This window comes from Gastrolobium bilobum, unplaced genomic scaffold, assembly GCF_033153095.1.
Source record: "Gastrolobium bilobum isolate Gb01-03AN ecotype WA unplaced genomic scaffold, APGP_CSIRO_Gbil_v1 utg12771, whole genome shotgun sequence".
Taxonomy (NCBI): domain Eukaryota; kingdom Viridiplantae; phylum Streptophyta; class Magnoliopsida; order Fabales; family Fabaceae; genus Gastrolobium; species Gastrolobium bilobum.
In genome coordinates, this window is record NW_026896441.1 from 112792 (window position 1) to 130024 (window position 17233).

The 17233-nt window shown below is 33.4% G+C and overlaps 1 protein-coding gene across 2 annotated transcripts; it reads left to right on the plus strand.

Annotated features, from left to right (window-relative positions):
* Window positions 1–94: 94 nt before the first annotated feature.
* LOC133299765 (MACPF domain-containing protein At1g14780) lies at window positions 95–13673 on the plus strand. Of its 2 annotated transcripts, none has more exons than XM_061499249.1 (8): window positions 95–385; window positions 479–720; window positions 5645–5837; window positions 5940–6041; window positions 10956–11139; window positions 12293–12462; window positions 12541–12605; window positions 12715–13673. In XM_061499249.1, the coding sequence occupies exons 1-8, from the start codon at window positions 149–151 to the stop codon at window positions 13316–13318; spliced, it is 1797 nt and encodes a 598-aa protein (XP_061355233.1). In that variant the 5' UTR covers window positions 95–148; the 3' UTR covers window positions 13319–13673. The 2 variants fall into 2 exon arrangements, with proteins under 2 accessions (XP_061355233.1, XP_061355234.1); XM_061499250.1 differs by having other exon boundaries at window positions 5967–6041.
* Window positions 13674–17233: the final 3560 nt, after the last annotated feature.

Genomic DNA, 17233 nt, shown 5'->3' on the forward strand with positions numbered 1-17233 from the left:
TGATGGCATCAATGATATCAAAAAAAGAAAACTTATAATTTTTTTTTTAATTAATAATTCACTATCTCTATTCCACCCGGCCCTCTAAAAAGAAAAATTAATATAAATATCAATAATGACACTTTCATTGGGTCAAAAAACATAAAAGATGGGTAAAGAAATAGTTGAGAGAGCTCTAAACAGCTTAGGAAAAGGCTTCGACTTGACCTCAGATTTCAGGCTGAAATTCTGCAAAGGCGAAGAGCGTTTGGTTCTTCTGAATGAAACAGAGAGAAGAGAGCTAACGGTGCCAGGTTTTGGACCCACCAGAGATGTCTCCGTTGACATCAAATGTGATAAAGGTGATCGCATTCGGTATCAGTCTGATATCCACACCTTCACCCAAGTAAGGCTTTTCATCAAACATTTGTTGTCAATTGATGGAAATTTTTTTTTAATTTTTTTTTTCAATTAATTGGTTTCTGGGTTTTGATATTAGATGTCAGAACTCTTCAACCAAAAGAGCTCAATCCCTGGGAAAATCCCATCTGGGTATTTCAACACCATGTTTGGGTTTGATGAGTGTTCATGGGCAAGTGATGCAGCTAACACCAAATGCTTGGGTCTTGATGGCTATTTCATCATACTTTTCAATGTTCATATTGATCGGTTCCCACTTTTTCTCTCTAAACAAGTCCTTGAAGCTGTTCCTTCTTCTTGGGATCCTCCTGCACTTGCAAGGTAATTATGATTTCTTCCTTCTTCTTTTTTTTAAAATTTTATTTTGATTCTATGTATTAATGCAAATAAATTCCCCATAAATATTAAGAGCAAAGTTAAAAATACCCTATAATGAATTGGCTTTTGCACTGCATGAGACCAATCGTAGAAATGGTTCTATATATCGACATCGCAGCCATGATTGTCTTTCCTGGTAATTCTATTCTTTGTTCCCAGCCCAGTAGTCGATGATACAATTCAGAAACAATATTTTCAAAGATTTTATGCCCATTTAATTTAAATAATTAGATATTATCTTAGTTTTATCATAACTCTTTTTTTAATTATCTAAATGATTTCATTGTAAACTTAGTGAAGGGATTTTGAGCATACCATTTTTTGTTGTATATTTCTTTTTGTCTTGGAATTTGTTGATTCTTTTAACAGTAATATTATTCTTACACTTCAATTTCTGCATTTCTATTTTACACATTTTTTATGACAAAAAAAGAAGAGAAAAACACACAAAAAAATGTATCTGTAAGGTCTTAGAAGACCGTATTGCTATACCGTATAATATGCGCTCAGAGATACCTAAAGATAGGTATCTAGATTGACTTATAGCTAACACTCCAATCACTACGCACAAGCAATAGACTCATAGCCAAGATACCCTAAAGATAAGTATCTAGATTGACTTGTAGCTAACACTCCAATCACTACGCACAAGCAATAGGCTTATAGTCAAGACGTGAGTGTACCTGGGTCTTCAACCTCTTATTTATAAGGGTCTGGGTCTTCAACCTCTTATTTATAAGGGTTACCTCTTGGGCTTGTATAGATCTCTTAAGGATTCAACTTGCTTTCTGTTGGGACGTGGACTCTATCCTGAGCAGCTTTACTGTTTTATATTGTTAGGACAATTAGGTCATTATCTTTTAATGGATTCTTGGGTGGGTAGTTAGGATATGATATATATCTATAACAGTATTAAAAAGTAATATTTTTGGTTTTTCAATTTATATACTTCATAGAACTTACAAACAGATAAAATAAGTAGATGAAAGTAATTTGGTATATGTACAGAGTAAAAAAAAAGAGCCCCACACTTTAATATTTGTTAGGTATGTGTTGCGAAATTTATTTGTGAGAATGATATCACTACTTTGTGCATAAAATATTAGTGCACCTATTGAATTTTGAAACTGGGAAAGTAATTGGCTATCTGCCACATAAACAAGGTCAAAGAGGCTGCTTGGCTGTATGGGCAACTATGTTGCATTGATATTGGACACAATATGATACGATACTCTCATATATTAATTTTAAAAATATTATATTTCGATATGTTTGAATACATTTTAATATTAAATAATATTTTAATTTATGTAGTGTATGATATATTTAATATTCAATAATTTAATAAAATTATGAAACTAAATTTATAATATCCATTATTTTCATTTATTATTACAATTTTAAATTGAAAACTCTTATACCTCTAAGATTTATTTGGTATCCATTTTTATTTTTTATTATATCAATTTAATAAAATATTGATTAATTTTTTCATATATATATAATAAAATTTTAAATATTATAAATATCAGAATATATTATAGTGTCATAATATCGATGAATGTCGGACACTCAAATTTTTTTAAGTGGCAAACGTGTAACATTACAAGCTTAGCTGTCTGGGCGCACAACATTTTTCTACGTTGTGTCAATATCTAGATGCTTATCTTGTTGGACCAGTACGCTAGCTTTACATTGATGTGGTCCATTTGATCTTTTCTTTCTGTTTTATTATTTAGTAATAGTCAAACTAAACACCATTGACATTGAGAATAAGATAACCTATTTAGATCAAATAATTAGGTCTGAACCCAAGAACTTAAGAGAGGATTCGTGCAACATTGATAGTTCAATTATTTAAACGTCCTTTCATAAAATAGTATTTGTGTGAATAATTGTTTATTTTCTACAAAAAAAAAAAAATCAGTTCAGTTGATAAAACCTTTCTTTTTTTGGGTACATTTATCTGATCAATTCTTTTGTGTGAGAATTCAGAATCAACACTAAAAAGGAGAATTGAGAAAAAAAAGGAAGTTATGTCTTTTATTCTATTTTTTGCACTCAAATAAAAAGTGTTCTAATTAATAAATTACATTAATGATTTATATGAGTGAGATAAAATGAAATATTAGACCTTCAGAAAGACGAGATAAGACACTAGTATAATTATTTTGGGAGGGTTATATTGTCTACTTATTTAATTTTACTACCCATATTATTTATTTATTACTGTTAATTATATTTAAATTAACGATAATAAGCAATTGATATAATTAGTTGAGAAAAATAAGGGAGAGATAAATAAATAAAAATTATTATATTTGAGACCGTTGATTTAAATATAATCAACAACAATAATAAAAAAATAGTAAAGATATAAAGATTAAATAGATAGGCAATATAACTATCCTCAATTATTTTAATGTCATAAAATCAATTTCTTAATGCAAAATACATATGCAACACGCTGGATACTAGCTATTTACTCTCTTTTTTTTTTTTTTTGATAACAAGCTATTTACTCTTTTTAGCCACTACATTGGTTCCCCATTATCGATATATTCTGAACCCAAAATTTGATCATCTCGGCCATAATAATCTGTATTATAAAAAAACCAAACAATTTCTTTTAAATTTCGGAATGTTTTCTTAAATAGATTTATGATTTTATACCTGTTTCCAGGTATATTATTAGTCAAATTAATCAGCTATACATCTCTACCATGTTTTTCTTTTCTTTTATTATTAATGAATAAAGTTTCTTGCTACGCGTCCACCGAAAAAAAGAAAAGGTTTCTTGCTATGCTGAAATCATGGAAGTGTTTCCATGAAGAAGTTGTCATGCATGCAAACCCCAGCTAAAGGTCCTTTCATCAAACGCAAGAAGTTTGACTTTTGGCCTGTTCGCTTCTATAACTCATCTTTCGAAAATTGCATTGATTTTTTTATTCATTTCCTTATCGTCGTCTTCTTATATTATTAACAAAGCCTGTTTACACTATCTATGTATTGTAATTTCCAATTCATATTAGTGGATCAGTAGAAGTCAATGGTTTACCATATTTTAAAGATAATTATGATATCGACATTGCATGATTTTTTGGGCTATTTTCTAAGAAAACGTAGGATAGAAGCTAACTTAATATTATTGCTGATACCTAATGATTGTCTTTTCTTTGTTCAAAACTATAGGATTGCACCAAAAATAAAATGCTATAGTAAATGAACAGTTGGAACTTTAAGGTTTTTTTTTTTAATTGTTAGTGAGATTATACTTATCATCATTTTAGACTTACTATTCTTATTACCTGTTTAATTTTTTGTTGTACCAATTTGGAATCAATGATTGAAAACGAGAAAAAAAAAAAATCTCGTTGATTTCAAATTAATCTAATAATAATCAATTAAATTGTAAGAATGGTAATTCTAAAATAGTTATAAGTATAACTGTTTATACTAAAATCGCTTGCAAAGCCAGGTCAAATTGCATCAAATTTCCTGGCAAAACGAAAAGATTGAAGATTTTCAAAGATATCCTAATCTTTTTTGGATCAGATATTGACTAAGAACCGTAACGGTTAATTTGGATGCGACTAGGTTGGATTGGATTTAAATTTTAAGCAAATGATCGTCGAGGGAATTGTTTATATATATATATATATATATATATATGTGGAGGAAGATTATACTTACAACTTTTTTTTACAACCTCTTACAATCATATTTTAACACCGTTGATTTCCGTCAATCAACGGTTATCATTTATTATGAATTAATAATTAATTAATGAGTTTAATTTGCGAAAATCATAATCGTTGATTGGCTGAAATCAACGGTATTAAGATATGGTTGTAAGAGGTTGTAAAAAAAAGTTATAATATATATATATATATATATGGGGCAAGATATTCTTACACTGGTGTAAAAATTAGAAGTCTTACACTCAATCTTGACCGTTGATCCATTTGCATCCAATGGCTCACATTACTAAAAAATTTGAACCATTAAATATAAGTGGGATCAGCGGACAAGATTAAGAGTGTAACTTACACTGGTGTAAAATGATCCTAACCATATATATATATATATATATATATATATATATATATATATATATATATATATATGGGGAATAATCCGTTTACAAACTTTTTTGATAAATTTTACAAATTACACTATGTTCTCCCGGAAGAACATAGTGAAATGAGTGTTTTCCGGGAAGAAGATAGTGTAATTTGTAAGAGTTTGTAAATAAAAAAGTTTGTAAATATAACCTGCTTTTTATATATATATATATATATATATATATATATATATATATATATATATATATATATATATATATCCTTAGTAGTTTGACATATTATGTGGCCGGATCCGATTACTTAGGGATTGAGGCTTCTGACATATGGCGATAGTATCTTGCTTGGATTGAAATCCAATTACAAGTATGTTTGCTTTTAATTCTAAGTTGAACTAAAATTCCAAAAACGAAAGGACACAAAGTAAGATTAACCTATCATTGAATTGAATTTGCTCTGTATACATATTGTAATGCACTACTCTAGTGGAGCTTTATTTGAAAAGTTGGCTCTCAATTCAATGAACTTTAAATATCATTATTTTGACTTGAATGTAAGTATGTAACCATGTAAGAGACATAAATATTTATTCACTTCTTTCTAATTAAACTGAGACGCAGGCACCCTTAGACCTTTTTTAATGTTTGATGAATTAGGGAAATGCTATTGGACATACTTGATTCTCTGCTCCTTAATCACTAAGAAGGCAATTAAAAATATAGAAACTAAACTTGCTTTTTTGAAGCTCCTTAATCGATGTTCTTTAACATTGAAATTTTTATCAGATTTATCGAGAAATTTGGGACACACATCCTTGTGGGGCTTAGCATTGGTGGCAAAGATTTAGTGTTGGTCAAGCAAGACGAGTCTTCCAACTTGGGGCCATCAGAGCTCAAGAAACACTTGGATGAGCTTGGAGATCAGTTATTCACTGGGACCTGCAATTTCCTTCCAAAAACCAAAGAGCAGAAAAACAAGGTTTCATTCACACACTTAATTAATTAAGCTCAATTTATGCAAATAAGAACAATTCATTATAAGCCATTACAGTTTTCCTTAATTTGATTTGGTTCTGAATAGTTACAATGTGATGTGCTGAAAACACAGGTACCACAGGCTTTTGATGTCTTTGGTCCGCAAATTGTTGCCTTCAATAGTTCCACATCCGTTTGTGCAAAAGATGTAGGTTCTACTGATAACATATAGTAATTGTTAAGTTAGTTTTCAATTCTGTTCAGTTTGTTTTGAGTCTGTAACTGAATTAGTTAGCCTAGTTTAGTTTCCTTTCTGATATGCTATAAATACACTTTTGTAGAGTCTTTATATTTTAATATTAATTCCATCAATTTCTCTCACATTTAGAGATCCCACAGATATTTTCTCTCTCTCTTGAATCTTCCCTGTGCTTGAGATCCTGCGCCAAATACCTTTATGGTATCATCGCCACCGATCCATGGCAACCTCTGCTTCCGCTCCCACTCTACACACCTTCTCCAACCCTGTTTCGTTCAAACTTGATGAAACGAATTTCCTACCATGGAAACAACAGGCTCTTGCAACTATTCGAGGATTCAAACTTCAACAACTTCTTGATGCACCTCCAAGCTCAGATCTTGATGAATCTGAGTCGCTATGGCAGCAACAAGATCAACTACTCATGTCCTGGTTACTTTCCTCCATGTCTGAAGCTCTCTACACCAGAATGGTAGGATGCACCTCCTCCTCTCAGATCTGGGAGAAACTAGAGGAATTTTTTGCGTCACAAACGCGTGCAAAAATCAAACAGCTCAAACAACAGCTAAAATCAACAAAGAAAGAGGGACCAATTTCTGGTTACCTACTCAAGATCAAGAAAATCGTGGACTCTCTTGCTGCCACTGGATCCTCTGTGAGCTCTGAAGATCATATTGATGCCATTCTTGATGGCTTGAATGAGGACTATGATCCTTTCGTAGTCTCAGTCACATCAAGAACTGATCCATACACAGTAACAGAAATGGAGGCTCTCTTAATGGCTCAAGAAGAAAGAATTGAAAAGAGATCCAAGACTGAGTTAACTGTCTTGCAAGCTCATGTTGCACAAATGCAATTTAGAAAACCTAATGCTCAAGGTTTTAACCGTGGAGGTTCTTCCCACTTCAATCGTGGTGGTGGTTTTTCCCAAAGAGGAAGACAGAACCGAGGAGCTCGCTCAAACAATTTCAATGGCAGACTGTACTGTCAAGTATGTGGCAAGCCAGGTCACATTGCCTGGAATTGCTATCACAGGTATAACCAGGACTATCCAAATCCCACTGAGCAAGTCAAGAATGACAAGTTTACTCCTCAGAACTCACAGATTCAAGCTAATGTTGCTATGACTGGATCTGCTGAGCAAGATACTCCAACTGAAAATACAACTGACTACTTCTCTGTATTTGACCAAGCTTGGTACCCTGACTCAGGCGCAACCAATCATCTCACTCCTAGTGCTGGTAATCTCTTATCCAAAACAAATTATAAAGGTCAAGAATCTGTTCAAATAGGCAATGGATCTTGTATGAAAATAAAGCACAGTGGTCACACTATTTTACACTCACCATCCAACTCATTATCCTTTACTTTACCTAATCTTCTACATGTTCCTGGTCTTTCAAAAAATCTTCTAAGTGTCTCGCAGTTTGCTAAAGATCACAATGTATTTTTTGAATTTCATCCTAATCATTGTGTTGTTAAATCTCAGGCAAGCAAGGAGATCCTTCTTCAAGGAACACTTAAGAATGGTCTCTATGCATTTGAGGGTGTCAAAATTCCAACTCATACTGCTTTTACTGCTGTTTCTGTTCAAAATAAAAATGTATCCCACTCCACAGTGGTTGATTCTGTCACTTGCAAAATAGATAGCAAGTTGTCCTTATGGCATGCACGTTTAGGTCATGCTTCACTCAGCACTGTAAAAAGTGTATTGAATCATTGTAATATTTCATTCCAAAATAATAAAACTCCTTTTACCTGTTGTGCTTGTTGTATGGGTAAAATGCATCAATTGCCCTTTCCAGCTTCAACTCATGTTTATACAAAACCTCTGGAATTAATATTTTCTGATATATGGGGTCCTGCTCCCATTACTAGCACCACTGGCTCTAGATATTACATTGTCTTTGTTGATGCTTTCAGCAAATTTACTTGGTTATATCCTATATCTACAAAGAGTCAAGCTCTTCCTGTTTTTGTTGCATTCAAAACTATGGCTGAATTGCAATTCAACACTAAAGTCAAATCTGTCCAAACCGATAATGCAAAAGAATATCTAGCCTTTGATAACTACCTCCAACAAAATGGCATAGTTCATAGACTCACTTGTCCATACACTCATCAACAAAATGGTACCCTTGAGAGAAAACACAGGCACATAGTTGAAACTGGTCTATCTCTCCTTGCTGCTTCCTCTCTCCCTCAACAATATTGGGAAGATGCATTTCTCACAGCAACCTATATCATCAATAGGCTTCCTACACCTACATTGCACAATACCTCTCCTTATGCCATACTGCTTCAAAAGGAACCTGATTACACACTTCTGAGAACCTTTGGTTGTGCTTGTTACCCTCACCTAAGGCCCTACAATAAACACAAACTTGATTTTCGCTCAATCCAATGCACATTCCTTGGCTACAGTTCCAACCATAAGGGTTACAAATGCCTCTCACCTGAAGGTAAAATATTTGTTGCAAGAAATGTTGTTTTTGATGAATTTCTGTTTCCCTTTACCCAAACAGTCACCAAAAATACTGTGTCTTCTTCTTCTGAACCATCACATGTACCTATAATCCCTAAAGTAACTATCTCACCTTCCTCTCAACTCACATCCATACCCACTACATGTGCTGAGGTCACTACAGATTCTGTTTTGCCTATTTCTAACAGTTCTTGCAGGTTATCTACTGGTGAGACATCAGAGTCTCTTTTACCTGCTACAGCACCTACCTCTCAACCCAACAATAATCACCATATGCTCACTAGAGCCAAGACTGGTGTCTTTAAACCCAAGGCCTTTACTGCTTCTGTTGAACCTACCTCAGTTGCAAAGGCTATGACTCAACCTCAATGGCTGCAAGCCATGAAAGATGAATATGAAGCACTTCAAAGAAATAATACCTGGCAGCTTGTACCTCTGCCATCAGACTGCACCCCCATTGGATGTAAATGGGTGTTCAGGACCAAATACAATCCAGATGGATCTATCTCCAAACATAAAGCTCGCCTAGTAGCTAAAGGTTTTCATCAAAGAGAAGGTCTAGACTATGCAGAAACCTTCAGCCCTGTGGTTAAACCTGCTACTGTCAGAATTATCCTCACGATAGCTCTCTCTCGGCAGTGGCCAATTCACCAATTGGATGTGAATAATGCTTTCTTAAATGGAGATCTTCATGAGACTGTTTATATGCAGCAGCCTCCAGGCTTTACTACAGGTGATAAAACAACTGTTTGCCGCCTCACCAAGGCACTTTATGGTCTCAAACAAGCCCCTCGTGCTTGGTTTGAGAAACTCAGTTTCACTTTGGGTCACCTAGGATTTGCCTCTACAAAGTGTGACTCATCACTCTTCATCAAAATCACATCCACAGCAACCATCTATGTTTTGGTCTATGTAGATGACATCCTCATCACTGGCTCCTCACCTACTGCCATTACATCACTCATTACTAATCTCAACTCAGCCTTTGCTCTCAAGGATTTAGGCCAGCTTCACTATTTTCTTGGTATTGAAGCACAAAAAGACTCCTCAGGTACACTGCATCTCAGTCAAGCAAAGTATATTGCTGACTTACTCAAAAAGGCAAACATGAGTGACTGCAAACCAATGCCAACTCCTATGTCTTCAAGTATAAAACTATCTTCTAGAGATGGCACTGCCTTTCATGATCCCTCTCTCTATCGGTCCATAGTTGGAGCCTTACAATATGCTACAGTAACTAGACCTGACATATCCTTCTCTGTCAACAAGGTATGTCAGTTCATGCATGCTCCTCTTGACACTCATTGGAAGGCAGTTAAACGAATCTTACGGTATCTACATGGCACAAGTTCTCTAGGACTTACCATTTCTCCTTCTCCTCACTTTCACATCTCAGCCTATTGTGACAGTGACTGGGGATCTGATATTGATGACCGTAGGTCCACATCTGGTTACTGTATCTTTCTTGGTAACAATTTAATTAATTGGTCCTGCAAAAAGCAAGCTGTGGTAAGTCGCTCAAGTACTGAGGCTGAGTATAGATGTCTTGCAGCCACCATTGCTGAACTTGCTTGGCTCAAATCTTTATTGTCTGAGTTGCTTATCTCCACTCCAGGCACACCTACAGTTTATTGTGATAACCTTAGTGCAGTGCAACTGGCAGCAAATCCCCTTTTTCATTCCAGAACAAAGCATTTTGAACTGGATCTCTATTTTGTTCGCGAAAAGGTTATGGCAAAACACCTCACTGTTCATCATATACCTTCAGTGGATCAGATAGCAGATGGCTTCACCAAGGCTGTCTCCAGGCCTAATTTTCTCAACTTTTGTTCCAAGCTCAAGCTTTCCACCTCTTCCAGCCTTGAGCTTGCGGGGGGATGATAACATATAGTAATTGTTAAGTTAGTTTTCAATTCTGTTCAGTTTGTTTTGAGTCTGTAACTGAATTAGTTAGCCTAGTTTAGTTTCCTTTCTGATATGCTATAAATACACTTTTGTAGAGTCTTTATATTTTAATATTAATTCCATCAATTTCTCTCACATTTAGAGATCCCACAGATATTTTCTCTCTCTCTTGAATCTTCCCTGTGCTTGAGATCCTGCGCCAAATACCTTTATCTACCTCAGTCTAAATTAGAATTTTCCTATCTTTATGAATAATTGAATATTCAACATCCAAGTTAATTCGAAAAAAAAAAAAAACTGAGGAATTCTTAAGAATTTTCATGAAGTAGAAATGGATAGAAAAGTTTTCGGGTATAATTTTCAGAAAATCCTGAAATTAATCACCCGGAAAATGCTAATTAGGTTAATTATAATAGATTATGTGAATAATTAATGGGATTCGGAGATGATATTATAGATGGTGGAACATGCAGGGAATCACTGTGATATGTGCAAAGAGGGGAGGAGATACCCAAGTGAGCAACCATTGTGAATGGCTTCTGACTGTGGCTAACAAGCCAGATGCTGTTGATTTTAGCTTCATTCCCATCACTTCTCTTCTTAAAGGTGCTCCTGGCAGAGGCTTCCTATCCCATGCCATCAACCTCTACCTTCGATGTAAGTTTATTTTATTTTATTTTTCAGGTTGTGTTCATCAATGAGACTAATCTCTTTATAGTATAGTGGGATAGAACAATTGAAAATGAAAACAGCACAATACTTGTCAAAGATACTGTTAATACCCTTAAATGTTATTTTAAATTACGAAAAGCAACGCTAAATCACACGGTTTTTTATTTTTTTTTATTTTTATGAATTTCATTTTGGTTATATATTTATTGTTAATTTTTTTCCCGTTTCATCTCTTAAATATATAACTGTTTTTTATAGTCGGTTCGCCACACTTGATGTCAACCCTTCTCCTTTATCCTGATTTGGGACAGACGTGGAATTGTTCCTCTTCCTTTAGTCATTTTCCTCTTCACCCCTCTCTTGTTTTCCCCTTCTTTTATTACTTATATATATAGGCAAAATAATTTCTGCAACTGCTGTACCTACAGTTAGTCAGAATCCGTGTGCAAATCTTAGGATACGGCAACGGATCCTTGTTTTTTTTTAAAACGCCGTGGAACCCACTTTTCTGTGTCAGTTGTAGAGAGTGTTATCTACGGCGGCCGCAGAAATGTTAACCCCATATATATATATATATATATATATATATATATATTATTTTATTTATTTATCTTTTTTTCAATCCTTTTATATCTTTTATTTGAGTTCATCTACCATCGATCCTAATTAGTTTGGGATAAAGATGTTGTTGATGTTGACTCTTTCCCCATACATAATTACATATAATGTATCAGTGACGAAGACAAGTCAATTTTATCACATGCAATAAATTTAGAGTAGGGTTATATTGACAAATTTTTTTTTTACAAACTATACTATATCTGACCGGTAATACTCTAGTCAAGAGTGTATTATCGATCAGACATAATATAATTTATAAGAGAGGGTAAACAAAAAGTTTGTAAATTCCGATAAATTTACATATAAATTTTAGTGAAATAGTTTTGATTTTAACAATTTTGGAAAAATGACAATAAATTAAATTCATATAAATACATATGTCAGATTCGCCATACTTTCTTGACTTCCAAGCACACAAACTTTGAGCTCCCATTCACAATGTTTAATCATTCTTCACCAAGCTGTCACTTTCTAGTTGTTGAACTGTTGAGGTGAATTAAATTGACATCAAATGCAGATAAGCCTCCTATGTCAGATTTGCCATACTTTCTTGACTACCAAGCACACAAGCTTTGGGCTCCCATTCACAATGATCTTCCTCTGGGTCCAGTCACAAACAGAACCACTTCTTCACCTTCTCTCAGCTTCAACTTGATGGGTCCCAAGCTTTATGTAAACACTACAAAGGTACTTTCAAATCCTTCCCAATGAGTAATTAGACTTAGTATTTCATGTTATTCTGCCTAATTATCTTACTCATGACAGGTAACAGTGGATAGGAGGCCAATCACAGGGATGCGCTTGTTTCTTGAGGGAATGAAATGTAACAGGTTAATTCCACACTACTAGTAATTATTCTTTCAAATTCTGTTTAACTAGCAATCTTAGTTAAGATTGTTTGGTCAATGAATAATGCTGACAAGGATGTTGGTGACACAGATTAGCCGTACACCTGCAACATCTATTAAACATTCCAACAATGCTTGACAGCAAAATAGGGGACACCACAATTTGGTCAGAAGAAATCAGTGATGACCGTTTCATCGAAGCAATCAATGGGAAGAAATTTTCCCATGTATGTACAGCACCAGTGAAATACAATCCTAGATGGAGTTTAGATAAAGATGTGGCCTTTATAGTTACAGGGGCCCAACTTCATGTGAAGAAACATGACTCAAGGAATGTCCTTCATCTGAGGCTGTTGTTCTCTAAGGTGTCCAATTCTATTGTTGTAAACTCAAATTGGACACAAGGGTCCTCTGGGTTGTCCCAGAGGTCTGGCATTTTCTCAGCAATAAGCACATCAATTTCAGGTAAAGACCAGAAAAAACCATCTGTAGTTGTGGATTCAAGTGTGTTTCCAGAAGGACCTCCAATGCCCGTGCAAACACAAAAGCTGTTGAAATTTGTTGATATGTCACAGTTATGTAAAGGACCACAAGATAGTCCTGGCCATTGGTTGGTCACTGGGGCAAGATTGGTCTTGGACAAGGGTAAGATAAGTTTATGGGTTAAGTTCTCTTTGCTAAATACTGGTTCATGAGATGTCCATACAGAAGTCTAAGTGAAAAAAGAAATATTTTTTAAATGAGATAACACACAAAAGTGGATTGGACCGGTTAAGAAGAAGAGAGAGAGAAAAAAAATTATCTACTTTTTATATGTTACATGAGATAATTTTATCTGATGTAACATAATAAACATATTTTTCATGAAAAAATAGAAAAAAAGGAAAAAAATTTCAAATTATATATTTCTGTGTAAATTTTCACACACATATACCAACAATGGTTATGTCCTTGTCTTTTAATGACTCTGGCTGCGTATATAGACGTAGTTTATAGGGTCAATTATTCTTTCCATTGGTTTTGTAAGTAGCTTCCAACAAAATCAAGTATTTACAAGATTGTACATCTCTAAGGACATATATACATATTTCTAATCATGTTGCTGTATAGATCCTTTTTTTGAGATGAACTAGTTTATGACCCGTGTCTTCGCACAAGATGATAGTAAGTAAAAAATATAAAATATAATTAAATAAATAGTAAAATTATATGTATATTATATATTATAGTGAAATAGCAAACTCTATAAAATAATGTAAAATAGTTCAACAAATAAGACAAATTAACTTATTTCAACCTTTGAAAATTTTCTTTGAATACAATATTTGTTGTAGTATTGACAATTGTGCCATGATTGTTAAATATGAGAAGCTTTAAACCCTTCTTACTTTTGACCCAAGAGAGAGCAATATACAATTGGCCATGAGTAAAAATTGGTCTTGGAAGATAAATTCCTACATGAGATAAAGTTTGACCTTCACTCTTGTTTATTGTCATGGCAAAGCAAACAACCAATGAAAATTGCATGCGTTCAAACTTTACAGGGAAGGTGTAATTAGAAGAACTCAAATTCATCATTGGAATTAACACGATCTCACCTATGTTATTGCCTAAAAGGATTTTTCCTTCAAAAACATGTTCACCAAGGTTTGTAACGAGTAATCGTGTCCCATTGCACAACCCTCTTGATTGATCTATATTCCTCAGAAGCATGACAAACACTCCCTTTTTGAACGTTAATTTATGGTTAGGAAGTCCAGTTCCAGAAAAGGTGTTAAGTATTTATGGAGGAAATGCTTCTTCCTCAAGATTGTTATTCCCTTCTGCTTTACAGATATTATCCGAACTAAGATTTTACCTTTTCTTCACCTGGAATTATTAACATTAAGTACTCGTTTAATATGCATACATCCACTAACGTAGGTGCTAAGATAACACGTTATTGGAAGAAAGACAAATTATCCATATTTTTCAATAGATTTGGTTTTGTGAATTCTACTAAATCTGAGAGCGGATCATTGGAATCATTAATCAAGATTTCATCTGGAATTTTTATGACAGAGAATCCATCAACATTGTCACCAATGTTGTTGTCACCAACATCAAAAAGCCATTCAGAGAGCATTTTAATCTCCATGACATCATTTTGATCCTATATAAAAATTTCTTGAGGAAATGTTTGGTACACTTCCCATCATTCATGCACGGTGATTTTAGGTTTGCCAGACCACATGGACGGACCATGTATCATAAAATTCTTAACAACTTCATGAAGTGCAGGATTATCATTTGGATTTGGAATTTTCGCAGAAATAAGGGAATCAATGTCGCATGGATTTGATGGTTTATCATGCGAATGTAGAAATAGAAGAATATAAGCATGAGACAGTCCTCACTTTTGAAATTCAATAATTCAAACATCTAAAACAAATATAATAAAAGAAATATCCATAAGCAATAGCAAATTATAGACGAACTTTAGAGGAAAAGCTCATTTGTTGACAAACAATTATAAATGGTGGGATAAAGTAGACTTACATGCATTGACTCTCCCTAAGACTTGGCCTTTAGTTAAATCGTTCAACAATTGGTCTAGCTTGATCTGAGGCTGTTGAAATGCATTGACTATCCCTAAGACTTGGCCTTTTCAGGTAAAGACCAGAAAAAACCATCTGTAGTTGTGGATTCAAGTGTGTTTCCAGAAGGACCTGCAATGCCCGTGCAAACACAAAAGCTGTTGAAATTTGTTAACATGTCACAGTAATGTAAAGGACCACAAGATGGTCCTGGCCATTGGTTGGTCACTGGGGAAAGATTGGTCTTGGACAAGGGTAAGATAAGTTTATGGGTTAAGTTCTCTTTGCTAAATACTGGTTCATGGGATGTCCATACAGTAAGTCCAAGTGAAAAAAGAAACATTTTTCAAATGTTATAACACCCAAAAGTGGATGGACCTGTTAAAAAGAAGAGAGAGAAAAAAATTCATCTACTTTTTATATGTTACATAAGATAGTTTTATCTTATGCAACATAATAAATATATTTTTCATGAAAAAATGGAAAAAAATGAAATTTTTTCAAATTATATAATTTTGTGTAAATTTTCACACACATATACCAACAATGGATATGTCCTTGTCTTTTAATGACTCTGGCTGCGTATATAGACGTAGTTTATAGGGTCAATTATTCTTTCCATTGGTTTTGTAAGTAGCTTCCAACAAAATTAAGTATTTACAAGATTGTACATTTCTAAGGACATATATACATATTTCTATTCATGTTGCTGTTTAGATCCTTCTTTTGAGATGAACTAGTTCATGACTCGTGCCTTCGCACAGGATGGTGGTAAGAAAAAAAATATAAAATATAATTAAATAAACAGTAAAATTACATATATATTATGTATTATAGTGCAATAGTGTAATACCAAAAAAATAAAAAATAAAAAATAAAAAATAATAATAATAATAATTTTCGTTCATGTACTGTTCATTGGTGAAAAAATGCCAAAGTAAAGTGGCGCCTCCTAACGCTAAAATATCAAGGAATTGGCGTAGGAAAACACCAAAGTAAAGTGGCGTATTCAAATGCCAAAATATAAAGGAATTGGCGTGTGGAAATGCCAGTTGTGTATCTTATGCAAAAGTTTCTAAAAATTGACGAATGCTCGTATAAATTTTGATGTAGAACAATAATATAACTAAATAATAATAACAATAAGTAAATAAATAATAAATAACATAGTAATAAATAAATATTAAAATATAAATAGATAAGTATAAACTTCTGCAGTATAAAATTATAAATTGAACACAAATATATAAATGGCAGAAACTAAATGTGCTACGTGGTAACACCCTACATCTCTAGCACAATGAAAGTACAAGATTTTTTAGTAAACTAATCATTAGTTGAAATAGATTTTTATCTAGAAAAGAAGAGATTACGTAATATAAATTTACGTAATCTGTACATGTAACACATTTCCCTCTATATAAATACATCCCTGCGTAAAACAAAAAGAAGGAAATCAAAGACAAAGAATAAGAAAGAACGGAAGGAAATTGTAAGAGAGAAAAACAAGAGAAATTGGGAGGAAGGAAAAGAGAAGGGGAAACAGGATCAAAAGAAGGTAATATTGCAAGATTCAAAATGTACTCTCAGTATTTTCTTTAGTTATATTATTATTCTGAAAATTTATTACTTTGAAAGTTCAACTATATTATTACTCTAACAATTCCTCTTCTGCTTCATTTTGTTCTACGTGTTTTACCACAAATTTTATTATTTAGTTTTAAAGATTTTCCTTTCTTCTGAAGAATAAATTATTTGGTACCAAATAAAGAGAATGTATACTTTTTAACTTATTGATGCTGTTTGAACTAACCCACAAAGTTGGGAATCATAGGATTACAGGGTAAATGACGTCTTATCATGGCTAGAGCTCTGCCACAATAAATCTTTCACATGCAAGAGACCCACAAAATTGAAAATTTAATTAGTTTCAGTTAAATATTACACAATATATTATTTGAGAGAATGACATTTTTCGTTACTACGGCTGTAAATGGTTATAGTTAGAAAACCTCAATATTACTGAGAATTTCT